Raw genomic sequence first — 24,012 nt, 5'->3', positions numbered from 1 at the left:
CATTTGTATATATTATGTCTTGTTAAATCAAATCAATCTTATTTTGTATCGATTAATTTTTTTAAATGCATTATTATATCACATCACAATATATATATTTTTTATCATTATAGTAGTGATCAATCATTTTAAGTTTTGTCTTATTGAGCTTTATTAATTGTATTGTTAGATCACATTATAATTTATTATTGTATTAGATATGTTTGAACACACTTGCATTGTTACATCACATCATAATTTATTATTGTATTATGTAGCTTTAAATACACTTACATTGTCACATCATTGTTTATTACTATACTAGTTAGCTTTGAATACACTTGCATTGTTAGATCACATAATAATTTATTATTGTACTAAGTAGCTTTAAACACACTTACATTATCACATCATAGTTTATTATCGTACTAAATATCTGTACACACACTTGCATCGTTATATCACATCATTGTTTATTACCTAATTAGCTTTGAACACACTTGCTTTTTTAGATCACATCACCATTATTACGTGACATCAAATTCATTTTCAATTATTTTATTATTGTACTATTTATTTACATATTTTTAAATATAGTTTTTTATTATTATGTTATTTATTCAATATAATGTAAACTATATATACTTTATATTGGCAAAAGCTCTGTACTACATTTCACTTCAAAAAATATTTGTAATAAACAATTTTGCTACAAAAAATGTCAAATTCATCTCAAACTATTTCAAGTTCAGACTTTGATGAAGAGGATGTGATTTCTTTCAATTTGTAGATGTAATTTTAACGTTTTCAAGATGTTATCACTAACCGTGAAGAGGAAAATCAATCACGCCGAAGAACATACATTGTGAGAAATCGTGAAGAAGATTATAATCATTTGTTCAACAAATAATTTTTCTGAAAATCCTAGATTTTCAATTTTGTCGTAGATTTCGATTGAGGAGACATGTCTTTCTGCCAATTGTAGATCGTCTAACAACAGAAAGTGAGTTCTTCCAACAACGTTGAGATGCAACAAGAAGACTTGGTTTATCGCCATTACAAAAATGCACGGTTGTTTTGCGTGTGTTGGCTTTTGGTGTAGCTGGTTGATATTGTAAATGACTATATTCGCATCGAAGAGAGTACAACAAGAATGTGTGTAAATAATTTTGTTGAATGAGACATTTTAATATTTGATGATGAATATTTAAGAAGACCAAATACAACAGACCTACAACGATTGTTGTATGTTGCAGAAGAACGTGGCTTTCCAAGAATAATAGGAAGTATTGATTGCATGCACTGGGAGTGAAAAATTTGTCCAGCTGCTTGGAAAAACAAATTTTCATGTGGAGATCATGACAAACCAACTATCGTATTAGAAGTCGTGACATCGTATAATTTATGAATTTGACATTCCTTTTTCGGAGCATCAGGTATATGCAATGATATTAATATACTTGATCAATCTTCGATTTTTAATAACCAGTTAAATGGTAAAAGTCCATAAGTTAGTTTTATTGTCAATGATCATCAATATAGTATGGGATATTATCTTACCGATGTAATATATACTCAATGAGCGACATTTATCCAATCTATTCGTCTGCCTCAATTTCGCAATTATTTGCACAACGCCAATAAGCTACTCGAAATGATGTAGAACGTGCTTTTGGTGTTTTACAAACTCGATTTGCTATTATTCGACGTCCGGCACTCATTTGAGATATTGATTTGATTGGTAAGATAATGAAAACAAATATTATTTTGTATAATATGATCGTTGAAGATGAATGAGATGCATATCTGCAATATTATGATGCATCATAATTCGAATAAGCTATGACAAAGAATTTTAGCAGTTTAAGTTAATCATATTACGCAGATAAACATGCATGAATGATTAAGTTTCTAAAAAATAGAATGCGAGTTCGAGACAAAGAAGTACATAATCAATTTTGAGAATATTTGGTTGAAAACATATGAAAAATTTGGTTCGATGAATAATTAAATTATTTATTTTTATTTTAATTTTAAATATTTTTTATTGTATTTGTAATATAATGTAATGTTTTCTTAAAAAAGTTTAATTATTATTTCTATATTTTATTTTATCTGTTAACCGATAATAACTATAATAATAAAAATAAAACACAAAAAATAATTTGATATTTAAAATTAAAATTAAAATAAATTAAAACTAAATATAATTAAATAATAAATAATATAACTTTTTTTCCATAATTTTTTAATAAATCAAAATATTAGCAAATAATAATAATAATAATAATATAATATAATAATTAATTAATTAATTAATTAATTAATTAATACAAAGTAAAAAATATACTTAAAAAATAATATATGTATATATAAAAAATATGAAAATAAAATTAATTAAAAAATTAGAATAAACATCTTTATTATGAATATAAAATATATAAAAATATTTTTGAAATTAATATGATAGAGAGAGAAAATATAATGGATGATAAAAAATAAAAGAGATATCTAAAAGCGAATATATTTGTATTTCACATGAGATTACTTACATCAGATAATAATTATAATAATATATTTGTAATATATATGATAAATATATTTCAAATTTATATAGCATGACATTAGTTGTTTAGAAAAAAGTAAAAAAATAAAAAAAAAATTGAAATTTTAGAAAAATTAATTTAAATTTGAAAAGAATTTATAAATAGTCAAAATTAATACATATGATAAAATCTTGTAAAAAAAATTTTTTTTATGAAATATTCTTTTAATAAATTATAATGCAAAAAAATCAAATTTTATATGCATAAAATATAAAAAGGAATGAATAGAATAGAATAGAAAAAAAGGGTACCGAGCGAGAGCGAATAGTAAGTAGGTATATATATAAGTCTGGTTCCTTCCTTCTTCCTTCCTCGCCTCTCCGTCGTCCGATCTTCCTCCACTCTTCACTCTCCCCTCTCAGATTTCTCCATTTCCATCGCCCAATCAATCCTTCCCTCTCCTCCACCTGCCCCGCCAAATACAAATCCAAGGTGCTCACGTCACTCTCTCTCTCTCTCTCTCATCTTTTTTTCTTCGAGGGCCTTTTCCTTACTTCTTGTCTTGTTTCTGATCCTCTGGTTGATTATTGTACGCTATGGATTTTCACGAACTCGCTTCCGTTATCTAGCCCACCAATCTTTCTTCTGTGCTTCTGTGGTTGGGTTCTATGGTTAACTGCTTTCCCTTTTTGTAAATGTCTTTTGTTGTTTTGACATTGAATTTTCTGTATGGGGTTAGGGTTTCTTCTTGTTCTGATAGATGGCCGACAGTCCTGGGGGCCACGGAGCTACTGGTGGCAACGGAAGCCACGAGAGTTGCGGCGGGGATCAGAGCCCGCAATCTAGCGTGCGCGAGCAGGATCGCTTTCTCCCGATTGCGAATATTGGTCGCATCATGAAGAAGGCGCTGCCTGCCAATGGCAAGATCGCCAAGGACGCCAAGGATACTGTCCAGGAATGCGTCTCTGAGTTCATCAGCTTTATTACCAGCGAGTGAGTATGCTCTTTTCGTCTGTTCTTGTCCTGGATTTATTTATTTTTATTTTTTTGTCTAACTTATGATTGATTGGGCAAAGTGGGTTGCAAGATACAAAATCATGTTTTATGTGCTCAAATGATCTTACAATTTTTGATGGAGGAGCCATGGATGAAATATTGCATATTAGTTGAAGTTATGATTATTGGTCATTAGTTGAATTCCACTCTGATTTGTGCTCTAACTTTGATTGTTCTGTTTCATTGCTTAGAAATGAATAGTATCTTAATTCAGCTTCTTTGAGTTCCATTTCTTGAAATATTCATTGACATTATTATATCTTATGTCTTTCAGTAGGAAATGTGATATGCTGCTATTGAATTAATTGTTTCTAGAATGCTAATATAGTTCTCATGTGATTCTCAATCATTATTTTCTGAATGATATCTGTGACTGTTGCATTTGATTGCATTTGCTTTTCTTGCATTCAGCAACTTTTGTCTTTCATTTACATCATTATAATGCTTTTAGTTGTGTTCTATGAAGTGTTTACAAGTTTAATAGTTATATAAGTAAAGGGATCATAAGTGTAAGGACACCTGAAGGACTCATGAAAGTTAGCTTAGGGATTAATATACTATTGCATTGGAGGTCAAATTGTGATAAACAGTTTATAGATTGGTGACATAAAGAAGATTATAAGTGGAAAACAAAAGTAGCAGCTGTATTTTGCAACTGATAATCTGTCCACCTCATCCCCCATTTGTTTTCTCTGTTCTTTTCTATATTTAAATATACATTGAAAATTCTAGCCATCCATTTGATTCATTGATGTTAGGCTATAGTGTATCGCGTTTGAAATTTCAATGTTAGGGAGTTTCAGCGCTCCATCTGATGTTTTCCTTTCAATTCTAATGCTAGAGGCACCAATAAGTTACACAACCATATTGATTTTAATTTGCTTCCACAACCCTATGATCCCATGATTTTCTCCACTTCAGATGTAGAACTCATTGTCATATGATTTTTTCCAATGCGTTGTTAGTGACATGACTGAAGGTCATTATCCATTATTGGAATTTGGAAAAAGGCAGTGTGCATGGAAAATAGGTTTCTCATTAAGTGGCTAATAGGAAAGTTCTATCTCACATTGGTTGAAGAAAAGTCAACATTCTACAAAATTAATAAAAATACTTTGAATGGACCTTAAAACAGTGTGTGCACACATGCTTGCTTGGGGGGTTGCATATGTCTCAATGCTCAATTTACCTGAAAAGACTTAAGACTAATGCTGTGCATGCACATGCTGGATTGAAATTGGTAGCAATTGCTAACCAAATTTCTATCTATTATGAGCTGTTGGTAAACAAATAACTGTTTTTTTGCTATCATATTCACAAATATGCATTGATGGAACACACCAAGTGTTAGAGAAATAGCTTTGCAAAATCATGTTAGGTTCTCTGTTCTTTTGTGGATTTTTTCAAGAATTTTCACTATTCAATTAATTCTCCCCCCCCCCCCCCCTCTAAAAACAACAAATTAAATATTTATTTTTCATTTCTTATATTATACTAAAAATTAATTTTGCTTTCAAAACATCATATTAATTATATCACATCAAACAATTATTCAAATTCAAAATTTTACCATTAAAAAATCCAAACCCAAAATCCAACTCCTCAAACAAACACCCCACGTTAAGTCCTAGAGAAGATTCGTGGTAACACACTGAATCCCAAATATAACACAATAAATCCCAATCAAACATTCCTCAATTTGCATAATATAAGTATTCCATGCAAAACAACTTCCTTATATTTTGGCAGATTGGTTGCTTTTGTCATTCATCCGACCTACCTGTCATGGCTTATCTCATCGTTTGAGTATTTTCTTAGTGATAAACTTGTATTGCCAATTTAATTTCCGATTAATCTTAGTACAAAACATCAAGCTCAATACATGAGGGTGGATCAATTATATGGATTACATTGTTGGATCAACAATTTTGAGTTGTATGGATTTTTTAGGAGATTATGTCTTGGTAGCGATGGAGGTTCTTTCTCTAGGTGCCTTGGATGGAGTTTCCTCAGTGACTAGAATCTCTTGAATCTAGTTTCCTCAAGTGGGTATTATAATGGTTAGGTGATCGGTTTGTAGGTAGCTTGCCTAAGGGGATGTAAGGGTTGAAGGAGGGGTATATAAATAGTTTTATTGATAAGTCTGTCAAATTGCTTAGTGTCTTGCTTTAGGACTAGCATTATTTGGGAGAACCCTATGTTTTTTACATAATCATAGCACTAAGTAGGAGTAATGAGATTACATTGTGAAGCTACAATACTTATTAGTTATCAAAGATGGCCGGTAATGGCTAGCTAGATTCTCTGCCTCCTAGTTTCACTTTGTGGACCTCCTCGGCCTTCAGGTAATAGAGTACAACTAACAACAATCTTAGACCTTCTTGCTCATTAGGATTGGGAACAATCAATTCCAGAAACTCTGATTCTAATGACTGTGCGAACAACTGCATAATGAGTTACAAGCAATGCGGCGATGATATCATTCCAGGCAACCATACCATCGAACTTAGGCCTTGATCATGGAGGAGAGTGATCTCTGTTACAGGATCTTGAGGAAGGTTTGAAGCTATTGATCCAAGTTAAGGAGCCACTTGAAGACATTGATTTGGGTGCTGCAACCTACAAACAATGTAAATATATACATAGCCTAAATGGGCTAAACTAGTCGTAAGTAAAAGGGCCAATCTCACACCTTAAGTTGGAGCATACAAGTCATATATACAATAAATCTTTTTCATGAGACCTTTTAATTAATGCATAATGTGCATTAGTGGTTTCCAATTACACAGAGACTAAAGGAACTGACTCACCACACTTACTGAGAATGATATATATAATTGGATGATAGTTAGATAATTAAGCTTTCTAACTAGGCCTTTTATGTAGTCCAATTTCAGTTAAGGGCTCCTTTTATTTAGGAAGCAACATCGTATCTGGATCCATAGAAGAATCCACAAGTTTATACCATTGTGCTTGTTTCTTCCTACACATTAAGTGATAAAATAAAACCATTCTTTGACTTGGGTGACCTCAATTCCTAGGAAATACCATAGGGTTCCCAAATCATCATTTTGAAAATGGTTGTGCAACTGCTCCTTCAATTGTGATATCATCTATATCTTCCCCGATTATGATAATATCATCAACACAGACAATCAAGTATATACAATGTCCCTTTAGGACATATGCTTATAGAATACAATACAATAAGACGGACATTGTCATCTCAAATTATTGAGTAACAAGACAGAACCGTCTAATCTATACATGTGAAGATTGTTTTAAGCCATAAAGTGAGCGATGAAAGCAAAAACAAAACTAGACTCCCGAGCAACAAAACTAGGTGGTTGCTCATGTGCATTTTCTTTTGAAGTTCACCATGCAAGAAAGGATTGGAGGCCCATCATGCATAGCTTCCATAGAGAGAGGCAAATGGAAGACATCTTTGCGAAGAGAGAACAAGCTTCTGGATTGTCCTTACCATACACTTCAGTAAAAGCCCTTTGTTACAAGCCGAGCTTTGCGGTGACTAATGCAACCATTAGTGCCAACCTTCATAAACGCATCAACAAGTCACATGTGTCCTGTCCGGAGACCATCTCCCAAGTATTGATAGTATTATGCCAAGCGGACATTTCTTCCGCCATAACCTGACACCTCCCCCATTGATCTTAAATCTTACATAAAGAACAAAATATAAAGAGAATCTAAAGTAGATACAACACTATACAATGAAGAAGATAAACAATGATAACTAAGTATTTGGTAAACAATAGGATCACAAGTGGACCAAGTACCACATGAAATGTGTGTATTCTATTCTCAATAATCATGAAATTACATAACACAAGAAGAAAATATACATAGCCTAAACTAGCCTAAACTAATCATAAGTAACCGGCCTAATATAACAGTATCTATTTGAGAAAGTCTAGGAAGTTATAGTGGGGTCAACATTGGAGCAAGCCACAATTTATCCTATGAGGGTAACAAGGCCATTAGGGTTAATTCCGGAGCATACGAGGAACTTTAATGTAACACTAATCAGCACTGATTGAGTTGAGAGGGAATCTGATCAGAACTTAGGATTAAAGTCAGTGGGGTTATATTCATGATTACCGGCGGTTAGTTCTTTTTTTTGGGTGTAGTAGATATCTTCCGCAAGAGATTATGGTTTTAGACTTTGGTGATGTTAAGAGTTAACTTGAGGGCAATGATGATGATAGCACCAAAACGAATCAAACGAGTCTCTCGTTTACCCAAGCAGTGAAAAAAGATAGAAATCCAGACTACTATCAATTCCTTTGATTCTGCTGCTGCAAAGTAGTAGTTGATTATCATTTTAAAGTAAAAAAGACACTTATGTAGTTTTACTAAAATAGCCTATGGTATTTGTTTGTGAATCTCAATAACTAGTTTATAGGATAAGATTTTTGTTGGTGTTTCTACTTGAATATTTTCGTAGGCACCTAAGATTTTCTGTCTGCCTATCTGTGTGTTGTTATAAATTCTGGTTTAAATGAATTCATAATGTTAATATGCATTTTTATTTTCATAAGAATGTACTTGTCCAGTAATTGGTTGGACTGGTATGTAGTTCAGCTTGCTATGACTAAGTATGTTTTTTTTCCTCTTGATGATTAACCTTTTTCTTTATTTTATTTGTTGAATAGAGCCAGTGATAAGTGCCAGAAAGAGAAAAGGAAGACTATTAACGGGGATGATTTGTTGTGGGCAATGGCCACCTTAGGTTTTGAGGATTATATAGCTCCACTGAAAGCTTATTTGGCTAGGTACAGAGAGGTATCTGAAGTTCCATACTCCGGCTCTATATTGTTCATCTCTGCTAATGATAATAAGAATAATAATTTTGTTTGTCATACTTTCTCTGAGTATGATGTTAGCTAAAGCATCATGCATTATGAATTAACCCTAACTTTGTTCCTTTGTTGTTTGGGCGCATTTGTATCTGGCGCTATCTCCGTGTTTCAGTTAGAGGTATGAAAATAATCATTCTGTTAACTTTCTCTTGACTTCACTTTGTTATGTATAGTATCATTATATGGCAAACTATTGGCAGGGTGATACTAAGGGACCCGCTAGAGGTGCTGATGCGTCTGCAAAGAAAGAAACTATGGGAACTCAGCTGAGTTCTGAAGCAGAGGTAAGGTTTTGTTATTTGTTTCGTGTTCTTCCCGAGTATTAAACCATATAGCAATGCAACGAGATAAATGTTTTACATGTGTTCTTCCTCTGTAACTTTTGCAGTTTGCTCGTCAAGGTTCCTTCTCACAAGGGTTCAGCTACTCGAACTCCCAAATTGAATTTTGAGTATGTTTCTCCCCTATCTGAACTCTCAATCCAATAGAACAGTCTTGAAAGGAAAGAATATACATTTGTGGACTGCTAGAAAGGATCTGCTATGAGAATTGAGAAACAGTGAACTTTTTATGTGGTATTCTTCTTGTTTGTATATCATTTCCTGAGACTCGATATAAAGTCCCGAAAATATGTGAAAGCAAAATACATTCTGGATTCAATTTACATTCTTGATCCGACCATATTCACCTGCGGCTATTATTTACTATGCTGCACCACTTTGGACGGGTTCTTTAAAAAAGTGATCTATCTAAAATGATGCCGGTCTTTATTTGAAAACGCAGGCAGTGAAGAGTAAGAATGCTCGGCAGGCAGGACGTCCGTGTGTGAATCTGTCTGCCTCTGTGGTTATGTAGTAGCGGCGAGTGGTGAGTTTTATGTATATGTATTTCTGTATGTATGTATTTGGTTGTTATATGAGATAGAAAAGAGTCAAGAATCATAGTGATGTAGTAGTTGTGTGCTGGTTTCGATTTCTCTATCAATCTATCTAATATCAATATCTATATATCATCTGTAAATCCTAAGTGTCAGTTATGACTGTTATGATGATTTATGTTGCATAATTGCTTTGACAGATGTGTTTGTGTGTGTGGAGAGGGGCATGTGACATTAAGAGATGGGTGGGGTGGGGTGGGGTGGTGTTGATGATGGGGTATAAGGTTGGCATTGCCGGCTGTTTGTTTAATTTTTAATGGGTGAATAGTTTAATAATAAATAACGGTGTTGTAAGGATTACAGTTGTGAGATCAGATTCTTTCTTTTGATGCAGCAGCAGCATGTCGTGTCTTCGATTTTATTTATTTATTTATATATTGTGACAAAAGAATCCTTCCTTGTTACATTACACTCACTCACGTCGCTTTTTTTGGTTTTTTCTTTCTTTTTATCTACAGCCTAACTAGTAATAAGATAATATTAAAAATTGTGTGTCGTTTGATGTTGTGGGCTGATTTGTGACACAGTTTTAAACCATGTAAATGTTAGGTTTATTTGAGTGGTGTGATTTGCAGACGATTATGTTTCATTATTATTATTATTTTATGACGTGGAAACCTGCTGTCAATATCTAAAAGTGATATTCTGTGCAAATTACTGCAAATTAGGTCCCTATAGGCAAGTCACATTATATAAATCATGTGTGACAGGTGACTTGAGCGAGACGTCGAGAGTTTGAATCATGACTTCAAGGTCACATGTCCAACATTTGCACCATCAGGACGATTATGTTTATTTGTAGAGTAGTTTATGGGTTTTTATTTGAAAATTAAAAAAAAAATGTAGATTGTTTGATTCTTGGAAATATTTTAATTTTATTTAAATAATTTTAAAAAGAAAAAAAAAAGTAACAAGCATAGGTTAAAGTAGATAGATAGGCAGGTGGGAGGGCGGGCTGGCAAGTGAGGTCTCTGGTCTCTAGAAATGGATATGGCAATAAAGGGATTTTGTTTTTTTTATCTAATATTTTACAAACTAGGTTCGACAAATAAATCAGACTAGGTGAAGAGATTTGAATTCATAATCCATGACCTTGCGGTCATATTTTAACCCTTACACTATCAAGTCATTTTTACGGACAATAAAATGATATTTTGCAGAGTGAGGGATTTGCAGCTTGGCTGGCACCATTGATTCCATGAGTAGTGCTACTTTGTACAAATTACATTACAATATAATTGTGCATCCATCCGCGTGAGCACCTCACCTGACCCGACCTGACGCCATATTATTTATTTATATAATTATAATAATATTAGCGGTCAACAGTCAAAGGCTAGGGCGATCAAATTGACGAAAATGCCCTTCATCCTCTTGTACAGTTGGCCACGTTGGGTTCCAGAGAGACAAAGCAAAAATAAGGTGTATGGGGTGGTGGAGGAGAAAGATTATAAAGGATTAGGAGTAGCACATTCATATCATATACTACTAGTTAGTATAAATACAGCTAGGCCTCCCCTCAGCCTCGCCAGCTGTACGCTGGTACTGTATGTTATATCCACTCACTGTATGTATGGATACAACTACAACTACAATTACAATAATACCTTATACATTTATACTTTACTGTATTTAGGTTGCAGGTTATTAAATTTAACTGAAAATTTACTCAAAATAATAATAATGAAGGTGTTGAAGTACACAAGTAGCACTTGTATATAAAAGTAGTTAAGTAATGAAAAAAGAAGGTGAAATTGGGCCGGGCTGGGATCCACGTGAAGGAAGGTAGAGCCATGGAAAAGCATCAGATCAGCGGAATAACAATATAATAATATTATAGGCATTTGTATGAAACGACGTCGGATTCATGAATTGGATTCAAATTGAATTGAATTGAATTGTCCACATGGTGCTGTGCTGCGCTGTACGTTGCCCATTTGCTGCTGCTATGCTATGCTATGCTATACATTATCTTATAGTATTACATTACATTACATTACATTACTACTATACTGCTATGCTATGCATGCCTTTCTTCATTTCAATTTCATTTCGATATATATATTATTTATTATTATTTTAATTAATGTGTGAGTGACGGTTGGTTGTGTTGGGCTCTGATGCAAAATGCAATTAATCGAACAAGTCCATGTCCAGCAACAATTGTTTTGAATCTGCTTCTGCTCTCCTCTTCTCTCTCTCTCTCTCTCTCTCTCTCACAGAGGCTTATAATTAATAGTATTATGTGTGTGTATATATATATATATATGATTGAGTTGAGTTGAATTGAATTGAATTCCACTACTTGCTGTTCATCTTTACAAAAACAGAGAGGGGCTGCAGTGCACATGCTTATGCTTCCTCTCATTCTTATGTTATGATACACGACCATATATAGTTGGAGAAGCATATATATTCGATCGATCTGGTGTGATCTGTGATTGATAGTGATAGATATATGGTGATGGTGATGGTGGAGGAGACCAAAGTGTTCGTGGGGGGGCTGGCATGGGAGACACAGAAGGAAGCCATGCGCGACCACTTCAACCAGTACGGCCACATCCTTGAGGCCGTCATCATCTCCGACAAGCTCACCGGCCGCTCCAAGGGCTACGGCTTCGTGCGTCCCTCCACCTCTATTCCATTCCATTTTACTCTATTCAATATCATTATTAATACCATCATCATACAATCGCCATTGCAGGTGACCTTCAAGGATCCTGAAGCCGCCAAGAAGGCCTGCGAGGACCCCACCCCGATCATCAACGGCCGCCGCGCCAACTGCAATCTCGCCTATCTCGGCGCCCGCCGCCCCTCCACCTCCCCGACCCTCACTCCCTCTCCCACCAAAAACACCACCGCCCCTCCCCCTCCCCCTCCCCCTCAACAGGGTGGGTATATACATATAACTACCAATTGAATTCATCAGGCAACATGATAAATATCTTAAATTATTATTAATGTTGCAAGCAGGAGCAAGGGCAGCAGCAATTCCCATTCACCATCAGCAGCAGCAGGTGCAATGGTACTACCCCTCCTCCTTCAACCACCATCAGCAGCAGCAGATGCCTTTCTACAGCTGCTACTCCCCTACTACTACTACTGCTGCTGCTACTCCTCCTACTACCTACATCGCCTGCAGCACCCCATCCGACCACCTCATCAATTACAACCATCCAGTTGTTGTTGTAAGTACTAACACTAACACCCCCATGCCATGCATAATTTCATTTCCATCCACCATATCTCACATTAATGATACATAGATAGATAGCTAGATAGATAGATAATATCAATTATATATATTGTATTGATATTGATTAATGGTTGGTTGGGCGCAGAATAAGGTGGGGGGATACATGAATGGAGGAGGAGGAGGAGGAGGAGGAGGGTATTACAGCAGCTGCAACAACCAGCAACAGGCGGGCGTGTATCATCATTATCCAGGTGCAGGGGTTGGGGTTGGGTTGGGCAGCACGTTGCAGGTGTACCCTGCAGCAGGTTTCTACCAGTACCTCAACCACCACCACCACCACCACCAGCAGCTGCAGCTGCAGGCAATGGGGCTGCCCGCCGCCCACATGTACTCTGCAATTCCCTTCATTCCACCTCCTCCTCCTCCTGCTGCTAAGCCCACTTCCACCCTCCACCCACCACCACCTACTACTACTACTACTACTACTAATCCAGGTAATTTATTAATTACTATATATGAATATATATTATATGTGTCTGTGCTGTCTGTCTGTTCTTGCTTTGATTATATATGCATTTACTTAATTAGTTTACAAAAGTTATTAATGTAGTTGTGTTCTTTTACCAAATTTTATTTTTACTATTTATCAAAAATATTTCCTAAAAAATACTAAATTAAATATTTATTTTTTATATTATAGTAAAAAACAATTTTAAATAAAAAATATCATAATTATTTCAATTCAAAATATTTACTATTTACCCTAAAATAAAAATAAAAGTAGTATAGGTAGCATGCATGCATATGGTAAAAGAATCTTATTATAATTAGTGTTAGTTATTTAGTTGTAATGTAATGTAAGAGGAATATTCTTTGACGGATCGCTCACATCTCATCACATGATCAGCTAGCATGCGGTCATGTGATCGATCCTACATACATACAGCTAGCTACCTAATGACAATCAATAAATATATATATATGCACAGGTACAGCTGCAGTTGGCCAACACAGCTAAAAGCTTCATTATGAGGAATTGAAGGAGGAGGATTGTCCTCTCTCTCTCTATATCTATATCTCTCTCTCTCTAGGAAATAACAAGTCATTCTTAGGGTTAGTTGCTGAGAGAAACATGCTCTTTTATTATCGTGCATCTGCAACTGCAATGGCCCTTTTCTTTTTTTTTTTTTTTTTTTGTTTCTTAATTTCCTCCATTTTTAATATTCTTTTTTAGGAATCTGATCCATAATTCATTTATTGTTATCATCAATATTGTTGTATGTGATTAATTACGCACTGCTAATTTTTATTTTTATTTTTATTTTTATTTTTATTTTTATTTTTTATCTCTAACTCTGCTTAATTAAGTATTACTTGTTACATTTCCGTCTCAACTATATATATATGTATAGAGCTAGCTGCTGCTTTGGTTTCATTCAAGTATTATATTTATTATTTATTTAAAAAAGCGATGAGTATATATAATAGGCGGGCAGCGGCTACAATAGTGAATTTAAAATTCAGCGCGGTGCTGAATAGTACTTTGTGTACCACGAGACAACACATAGTGTTACTATGCACAACACATATTATACTTTAATATAATACAATAAAAACACATGACCCGATAACATATGATATAGTTTCACACAACACATACAATAAGCACTTCACGTACTCTCGTATAGCACATCCTATAATTATGAATTAACAACACATACTTTTATTATTACAAATGACACATGCATACTGTATATAATAAAGACGTGTGTTGTTTCTATATTTTATGTGCGCTAAATTCAGCACCCCAACATTCTCCATATATAATAAATTATAGATATAAGCATCTTGATTAAATCCTAATGTTTAAGGGGTGCATACAATAATTAAATAATTATTTATTTAAATACATCAATCAAATTAAACTAACAATTTTTGAATGAAATGGACCGTTTTGATATTAGTATTATAAAATATATATATATATATATATAACATAAATAATATACTATAGCTAGGGACGAATTTATAAGGGGCCAGGTCAGCTTACCCCCACCTCAAAATATATATTATTTTAATGTAAATAATAATAAAATTAGATATATTTTATTAATTTGTCTCTTTTAATTTTTTATTTTATAATATAAAAAATAATAAAATTTTATTTATTTGTTGATTTATATTTTTAGCTTTTCAATTTTATTTTATTTTTGTAAAAGATATTAAATTTCATATAATTTTATTGAATTTCTTAAAAACATATAATTTTATCTATTTTTTTACTCGACTGAGCCAAGAGAAATTAAAAAATACAACATTGAATAAAAAGAATAATTATATTTTAACCTTTATATTTTACTGTTGATTTCATAAGAGACTATATCTATGTATAAAAATCAGTAATTTAATATAAAATATTATTATTTTTCATAATATATTTACTACTGTATTTAACATTAAAAAAAAAATACTCAAAACTAAAATATTACACAAACACACTTAAAAATGACTTCAAGAAAGTGGGAGAATAGAGATACATATATGAAGCTCAATTTAGGGCTAGCCGATAGCTGTTAGCTGATTTAATTAGATTGTTTGACTAGCTGTTTGTATTAAAATGTTTAGTAAAATAACGGTTTGATATTAGTTGTTTATACGTAAGACAATTGAGGATATTCCCATTTTATTTTTATTTATAATATATTCAATTATATTATTTTGAGTTCAGAATGTTTAAAATTTTTTGTTATTAGTTATTAAAAATTGTAAAAGTGTTATAAAAGTATTTATTTTTATTACAGTTAGATTTAAAAAATATATATTTTTATTAAAATATATAAATAGTTTTTTCTATTGAAAATGATGTAAAATATAAAATAATAAATTTTTCGTATATATATTTATTATGTTAGTTATCGATTAGTTCATTATATTTATAATTTTCAATAAATTTAATTTATTTAATTTATTTTTAGTATAAATTTTATATAATGTAATTTTAATACAAAAATAAATTATTAATATTTATATTTTTTATTTTATGTTTATTTTAATAAATTTATATATTTTACAATTAAAATAATTTTTAAGTAAAAATTAATTATTTTAAATTTATAAAAGTAAAACTATAATATAATAAAATATTCTAATATAATTAATAAATAATCAAAATATATTTATTTGTGTAAAATGCATAATAAATTTTTTTAGAGCATATAAGGAATAAAAAAAATTTTTACAGAAAAAGCTATTGCAAAACGATGGGTAAGTTAGCTTTTCAGAAATTAGCTTTTTGGGTTCAAAAAACTATTCCAAAAAGCTAATTTACCAAACACCTAAATTAGCTTTTTGACTAGTCAAACAGTAAAAGCTGTAAGCTAAAATCTTTTTAAAAAACTATTTGTCAAACACCCTCTTAATCTAAAAAGTTGTAACCTGGGGAGGAATATTATTTATTATTTATATAGTAGTATAAAATTATGCATAAATATTAGATTAAAATATTATCAGTATTGAGCAATATTTAACTTGATATAGTCCCGTCGTCCTAATACAATAGTGTTATTTACTATTTTTATCCGTCCCAAAACAAATCTTATTTTCATAAATAATCATATCACTGTAAAACTATTCTTACTCTTTCATTATTATTACATAATTGTCACTACCTTTTACACTAATACACTCACAAAGACAAAAATATCTTTTACCTATATTTTTTACTCACTATCAATATAATATCAATATTTCTTAAATTTCGTACCTAACACAACTAAGACTATAGTTCCGAGACGGAGGAAGTATTTTATTTTGAGGTCACCAATCTAAACTATCATTATTTTATATAAATATTCATTTAGAAAAAAGACTATTTCCTCCCAAGCCCGGCTCCCGTCAAGCCCATGTCCAGAGCCCATTTGTGGGAGGGGGCCATGGCCATAAATTTATATACTTATATAATATTATTATTATTATTATTTATAAATATAATATAATAAAAATATATTTTTTAAGTTAAATAATATTTTATCTATTTTTTATGCAAAACACAAGTCTCATATTAAAAAAAAAAAAAAAAAAAAAAAGAGAGAGAAAGAAAACATCTATCATCATTACTACATACAAATAGTTTCAACCCTATATCAATTACAAACTTTCGATAATCTAAACATAAAAAAGCAATGATGTCTAAAATTAAAATTATATATGTGATCAGGTGGTGTAAAGTGGACTCGTGATAGTAGGGCCGTCTCGAATTTTTTTCAGAGTTCTGAGTAAAATATAAATGATAGGCCTTATAAATAATTGATTTTTTTAATTATTTTTTTTCAAAATACTATCAACGACAAATATAATAATAAATTTCACAAAATTAAAAATTATACTCCCTCCGTTATAATTTATAAAAATTATAGATTTTCTTGAAGTAAAGACTCTGAGCAATTGTTTAGATTGTTTCTCCTAAACACCGGCTTTGCATTATCGTAAAATTTTGGGTTTATCATATATAATTCGATTAATATAATTTGCCTTGAGATTTAAAGTGCACTGAAAAAATTAACGATTACGGATTTCTATGTCTATATATATATATATATATATATAAATAAGGGGTCTGTCAACCAAAAGTTACGTGGCTAAAATTGGTATAAAGTTGCATGATTTGATGTAAGGGTAGGATGCATGTAGAAGTTCAAGAATATATGAGCCTAAATTAGATGTAGAAATGAAGATTCTTGATTAGTACGTGTGTGTTCAATGCACCAGCAGTAGTAATTAGGTTTAAATCCCTTCTAAAATAGTACTTCCTTTCTCCGGAACAGATGACCTATTTGTTTTGGATACGATTATTTAAATAGTTTGATTTAGTTGATTATCAATAGTAAATTATAATATTATCTTATTATTTTTATATAAATAGTATGGTTGATATTTTAAATATATAAATTAATATATATAATTAAAAAAATTAAAATATATGTAAATATTTTTAATATTGTACATCCTCCGGGTATGATGTTCATTTTGCTGTAGACATTAGAATTTAGAAGGGGTATAATTAGTAAATAATTAATAAAATATTAGTGAAAATAATCATCATATAATAAAAATAATGATATATTAAAATTTAGGTTTAGATAATTAGATTTTAAAAATTATAAATTTTAAAATGGAGAACGAAGTTAAAGTGTATAATTCTTTTGTTAAAAAAAAATAACAAAATAAGTGAGATATATAAAAATAAAAATATGGACATAATAAGTACTACGGATGGAGTAATAAATTGTCTAAGGATCATATGATTGAGGAATTAAAACCCAAACTTAAAAATAATTTTATTAGCTCAACCAAACTTTTCATAATAATAATAATAATAATATACACACCCCAAATAAATAAATAAATAAATAAAAAGACTTTATTCAATGAAATCAAAATATAACAATAAAATTGAAGAAATCCAAGATCATATTATATACGTACATTCATTTATCATCTTCTTCCTAATTAATTTTTTCTGTAATTTTTTTTTTCAAGAACAACACCTTTTAATGGCTTCTTTTTTCAATTTCAACTTTAGTTTTCAGTTTCTTTCTTCAATTTTCCGTCTTTTTTCTTTTTTATCAGCTTTAGTTTTTACATTCTTGCACGTTAATTATTCAGATATCACAAGATAATTCGAATCTTTTCTGAGGAGGCCGAGAATTCTACGATTAAACTGCGGCAGTAGATTTTTTTTATGACAATAAATAATAATAATAATAATAATAAATAAATAAATAAATAAATAGGATTAAAATAGGGATGGTACATGGGTAAATTGCGTCCTAGATTGAAACAAACTTAACTAAAGTTGAAGACAGACAGGTGGCAGAAAGAATATACTGAATGATGAGCACTTTAGCTTTAAAGGAATACCACTAATTCCTCGTCACCAGAGTTTATTTATTTTCTCCATCCGTACAGAATATTTTGTCGACGTTAACGTGGACACGAGAATTTAAAAGGAGTATAATTAATAAATAATTAAAAATATATTAATAAAAATAATTATCGTATAATAAAAATAATTATAAATTAAGATAAAGATAATTGATTAGTATAATTAAAATTTTAAAAAAAATATAAATTAAAATTTAAAAAAGAAGATTAAAGTGTATAATTATTTTTAAAAAAAGAAAAGTGACAAAATAAGTAAGACTGAGAGAAAATGAAAAAATGGACATGAAAAGTGAGACAAATATAGTATAATTTTTATTTTATATTATTATTTATTTTTTAAAAGATATAGTACTGGCTCTAAAAGCCACATTTACTTTTTTTTACAGGTTTATTTTTAAATATTAATTATTATTGAATATTGTCCCACATTGATTAATATGTAGGAACTCTCCTACTATACAGGGTGAAGCGTCACTCCACCTGTCACCAATTGGATGTCTGGATCCCTTCTTAACAAAACATAGTAAAGAAAATACAAAAAATACTTCTATTACATTTTTATAATACAAGTAACTTCAAGAGACCGACGGATGAAGCGTGTGGCGGAAAATATGAAACCGTCGGTGTTCGACACAACTTTGAACGCGTGGTATTTAATTATGAAGTGTTCTTCGTTGAGACATGAAACAATGTTTTGGCAAAGACCAAGAAATCTAAACCTCATGCTTCTGGCATATAAATGTGCATTCAAGGAATACAATGGAGCTTGAAATACATCTTACAAGGGATCCGACCCCATAGTTTTGAAGAACTCGTCACTCACGCTCATGATATAAAATTGAGCAATGTCTAGTGGAATGTATGAACTGTCGAGAAATATAATACTTCAAAGTATGAACTGTCGAGAAATATAATACTTCAAACAGTGAGGGAAGTCATACCTTTAGCAATCTCCTGAAAACGAGGATAAATTTTCTACAACCTCCTAAAAACGATGATAAACTTTCTATCAGACTCTTAATACGATGATAAACTTTCTCAAATCTCGTTATAAGCTCATGTGGCGCACTCTTGACAGGGTCAGTTACTATATCCTCAATGTATTGTATCTCTTATATATCGATCGATCACCATTAGTTATGTACATTTAAATTTTTTATTTATTAACTTTTTTTGTTTTAAATTTTTTATTTTATTAATTCTTTTATTTTAAAAATACACATGACATGACCGATAATAATTGATCCGTATAGAAGAAACACCGGACCTTGGGGTACCCCTCGTCCCCTCTTGACAAACATCTCGCATTAAAGTATCTTACCACAGTAAACCCCAACCCTACTCCTCCCCCCACCCACTTCCCTACCCACCCTAAACCACCCCACCCCACGTGTCTATAAATTCCCGAATTTCCACCGGGGCGATCTTCTCTCCACACACAATCGGACAATCCTCCTTCCCCTCTGCTCCACACATACATACATACATATATATATATATATAAATATATAATGGGCTCATACGCCGCCGCCGGCAAGTCGTCGAAAGGGTGCTTTTCGTGGTCTCCTACGGCGGTTCTAAGCCCTTGCGCCGCCTGCAAGATTCTCCGGCGGCGGTGCGTGGAGAAATGCGTGCTGGCTCCATACTTCCCCCCCACGGACCCACTCAAATTCTCCATTGCTCATCGTGTTTTTGGGGCCAGCAACATCATCAAGTTCTTGCAGGTCTCTTTACAGTTTTACACTTTAATATATATATATATATATACATTTTAATAGTTTAAGAAATAATAATATTTTCTTATAAGTGAAATGTAAAATAATTTTGATATTTGTATCTTTTGTATTTTCTGTATAAATTAATTATGTGCTAAAATGATATATTTGAAATTTATGTAAATAGCACATAATATATTTGAAATTTATGTAAAAATTTAAAGTATTTTAATATTAATATATAATTAGTTTTCATATACAAAGTTCATATTTTAAGTGAGACATGCCAAAAATAATACTATTTCCCTCATGTACAAACTAGACATATACTTTTGGTTTTAAGAAATAATAGTATCTTAATTATAATGTACATTTAAAAGTAATGCAATGATATTTTTACCTTTATTTTTCAGTGTAAAATTAATGATATAATGTAAAGTATGATATTTGTGAAAAAAAAAATTGGATATTTAATGAAATTGTTACTTTGTAATTGGACAATCCAAAATAGAAATATATAAAATATAACGAAAGTCTAAGGGTGTGTTTGGTTTGTGAAATAGTTAAAAAGAAATTTTTTTTATATGAGATATAAAAAATTATATAGAAAATATAAAAATAATGAATATTTAGTATTTTTTTTTGAAAAAACCGTGTAAAAAAATTAGAAAAAACAAAATCTAATTAAATATATAATTTTTTGTTATCAAAATTTTCTAAAATTTCAAAACTTCCACACCATCTTCTTTAGCTTTCTAAAGAAAATAATAAAAACAATAATAATTTTTATGAAATCAATAATATGTTTAAAGGTCAAATTGAAATGGCCCATTATATGGTTCCTATCCCCACAAAGTCTACCATCACACAGCAAATACTAAACTCAGATTATACTTCCAATCAAAAAGTAAGAATAATTGAAAATTAGTACCATGCTTTTTCAATCAGCACAAATTAAATATGCAGATAGCATATATTTGGAAAAATTACAAAAAAATATTTTTCATGTAAACTCATTATTATTTTTATCTTCTATTTATCTTACGGGCAAAATATATCTCACATGTTTATAAAAGTAGTTATTTCTATTATTTGGCCGTCCGTAGCAGCGCTAGACCGCGCATGGTGTGAACGTCTCGAGGGGTCAAATGATAGAAATAGCAATTTTTGCAAATATGTAAGATATATTTTGTCAGAGATATAAATACAAGATAAAAGTGATAATGATGAATACATAAAGATATTTTTTTGCAATTTTCTCGTATATATTTTCATTTTAAACCACACATGTTGTGTGTGTTGTATGAAATAAAGAAATATGTTGTTATTTATAGTTATAACGTGTGTTGTATGAAACAAGATCATTTATTATATTTGTATTATATTAATATACGATTGTTTATAGTAATATCGTGTGTTGTCTGTTAGCACATGATGTGCTGTCAGCACCAATTCTAACTCGAGCTAGGATTTAGTTTCTTTTACTGGACAATTTTATTATATAAATAATCTAACTTTTATACAATAACTAATTCACCAAAATAATAATAGGAAGTTCCTGTGGATCAAAGATCCGATACAGTAAACAGTATGGTATACGAGGCAAGTGCGCGACTACGAGATCCAGTGTACGGCTCCGCCGGCGCCATTAGTAATCTTCAAAAGCAAATCGGCGAGCTCCAAGCCGAGCTCGCCAAGGCGAACGCTGAAATTCTAAACATGCAATGCCTCAACGCGTACTTATTCGATCAAATCAGCAAAAGGGATTCCCCGAGAAACACAAAATTCCATCAACAACAAGACGAGGAGGACGATGATAATGACTCGACATTCCCCCTACAAATTTGTGATACTCTAATCACACCCTCCTTCTACAATGGTGAAGAAACCAATTTAGGGTTTTCATGGGATCCCCTATGGACATGATGAATTGGTATAGATATCAAGATTATGAGAAAATAAAAAAATTAAAAAAAAAATTATTTATTGATATAAATTTAATATACACACAAATATATATATATATGTTTCCAAGTTTTATTTTGATTAATTGTTTTTTTTTCTCTATGTAATAATGTCAAATCAAAATTTTGATAATTAGTCTAGATTCGAATGATCTTATGCTTTTAGCTTCAAGGCCTAAGTTTGGTTTTGCACTATTAATAAAAAATAAAATAAAATAAAAAATTATCAAATATTGAAATATTTAATTTTCCTTTAATTTATTATGGAACATTAAATATTCATTATGATATACATTTCTAACTTTAAGATTTGATTTTGGTTTTGCATTATTTATCAAAAAAATTATCTCTAATTCTATCAAATAAAACATATATTTTTCTGTTTAATGTATTAAAAAAAAAAAAAAAATTTCATTAAAAAACATCACATCATATATTTCTTTTTATATCACATCAAAATACGATTTTTATCAAAAAATTTACTATTCTCAAATAAAAGTTCAAACTTAAAAAAGTCATGATTCAATTTGCGGGCTTGAAATTCTTGTAATGGAGTGACTATATTAGGCTACCTAATGTTATCCTTTGTTAGAGTTTTTGAAAGTGTTTTGAAATGTTCTGTTAATATTTGCAATATATATATATATATATTGTATATTGAAAAAATAGGAATCAAAATACAATCACTCACTATTAAAGTGTGTTAACATATATTTTTATTTTAGTTTTGATGTTTTAGATTTCAAAAAATTTTAAGTGAAAATAATTATATATGATATTTATAATGAAAGTTAGTATTTGATATAAATTTTTAAAGAAAAGAAAAGAAAAAAAAAATGTAGATTCATTAATACAAATATAAGAACAAAAATAAACACATCCTGATATTCTAATTAATTGAGTTTTTTTTTTTCCAATTTTTTTTAATGTATTACATTATAATTTCTTATAAAAATGTAAATATCCTTTCATTAAACATCACATCCATTCATTATTTAAACACAAGCCTTAGGTCTATTTTTGAAGAGTTGAATTTAAATTTTAGATTAGAAATAGTAAAAATTCTAAATTAAAATATTATGTGATATGTGATGTGAATCAGTAATGATGTTTTGGGGGGAAAATATATATATATTAATATTATATAATATATTAAATAAAAATAAATAAATAAATATTTAATAATGATTTAAAGGAATAAAAGTTACGAATAATACAATGACAAAACTATACAAAACAAACCCTAGAGTTTCTTTGTCTAACTTGCTATATTTGACCATTTTTGTTTGGTTGAAAACAATATATATGTATATATATACATCAATGGACTTCATCGTTGGTTGAATATGTCCCACGTTGGAAAAAATGTGAAACTTCCTTAGCTTATAACGTTGAAAATTTGGATTTCTTCTTAACATGGTCATTGGAAAAAATGTGAGAACTTTCGGATTCCTTTTTGACATATTGATTCTGTATGAATTTTCGAAATTATCATCTCGAGGGGAGTGTTGAATATATCCCAAAAGTACACACTAGCTAAACTCTCGGTCGAATATAATACCATGCAAACTAGGTCCGACAAGGCAAATTACGTTAGGTTAACTACTTGTGGCATGATATTGTGTTATATTTTAGTTGAGTCAAACTTCTTGTTATTTGTAACTTCAAATTCATATACCTTATTTTTTTTAAATATACACTATTATTTTTATATATAAAAAAAAATGGTATAAAATTTTAAGTATTTGTATTGTATGATTTATTCATATTTAAAGAATGTTTTGAGTAAACTCTAC

General features: G+C 30.6%; 3 protein-coding genes across 5 annotated transcripts; all 3 read left to right on the top strand.

The window, feature by feature from the left end:
• The first annotated feature begins 2,853 nt into the window (after positions 1-2,853).
• Positions 2,854-9,539, top strand: LOC127245202 (nuclear transcription factor Y subunit B-10-like). 2 transcript variants are annotated; one of them, XM_051265961.1, is made up of 6 exons: positions 2,854-3,017; positions 3,265-3,518; positions 8,255-8,393; positions 8,662-8,745; positions 8,850-8,912; positions 9,245-9,539. In XM_051265961.1, exons 2-5 carry the CDS (start codon positions 3,286-3,288, stop codon positions 8,910-8,912), a joined length of 519 nt encoding a protein of 172 aa, XP_051121918.1. In that variant the 5' UTR covers positions 2,854-3,017; positions 3,265-3,285; the 3' UTR covers positions 9,245-9,539. The 2 variants fall into 2 exon arrangements, 1 of the variants encoding a protein (XP_051121918.1); XR_007837406.1 differs by lacking the exon at positions 2,854-3,017 and adding an exon at positions 3,025-3,183 and having other exon boundaries at positions 8,255-8,745.
• A 1,976-nt stretch (positions 9,540-11,515) lies between these two features.
• On the top strand, positions 11,516-13,805 carry LOC127244752 (probable RNA-binding protein ARP1). Of its 2 annotated transcripts, none has more exons than XM_051265235.1 (5): positions 11,516-12,018; positions 12,103-12,289; positions 12,372-12,583; positions 12,740-13,088; positions 13,584-13,805. In XM_051265235.1, the coding sequence occupies exons 1-5, from the start codon at positions 11,857-11,859 to the stop codon at positions 13,610-13,612; spliced, it is 939 nt and encodes a 312-aa protein (XP_051121192.1). In that variant the 5' UTR covers positions 11,516-11,856; the 3' UTR covers positions 13,613-13,805. The 2 variants fall into 2 exon arrangements, with proteins under 2 accessions (XP_051121192.1, XP_051121191.1); XM_051265234.1 differs by having other exon boundaries at positions 11,518-12,018; positions 12,372-12,586; positions 13,584-13,803.
• Positions 13,806-19,994: 6,189 nt separating this feature from the next.
• Positions 19,995-22,178, top strand: LOC127245038 (LOB domain-containing protein 1-like). The gene is made up of 2 exons (XM_051265683.1): positions 19,995-20,261; positions 21,804-22,178. The coding sequence occupies exons 1-2, from the start codon at positions 20,049-20,051 to the stop codon at positions 22,176-22,178; spliced, it is 588 nt and encodes a 195-aa protein (XP_051121640.1). The 5' UTR covers positions 19,995-20,048.
• Positions 22,179-24,012: the final 1,834 nt, after the last annotated feature.

The sequence above is a fragment of the Andrographis paniculata genome, unplaced genomic scaffold (genome assembly GCF_009805555.1).
Source record: "Andrographis paniculata isolate CXL003 unplaced genomic scaffold, ASM980555v1 Contig21END, whole genome shotgun sequence".
Taxonomy (NCBI): Eukaryota; Viridiplantae; Streptophyta; class Magnoliopsida; order Lamiales; family Acanthaceae; genus Andrographis; species Andrographis paniculata.
The sequence above is the reverse complement of the archived record's forward strand: the minus strand, read 5'-3'. Positions and strand labels throughout refer to the sequence as shown.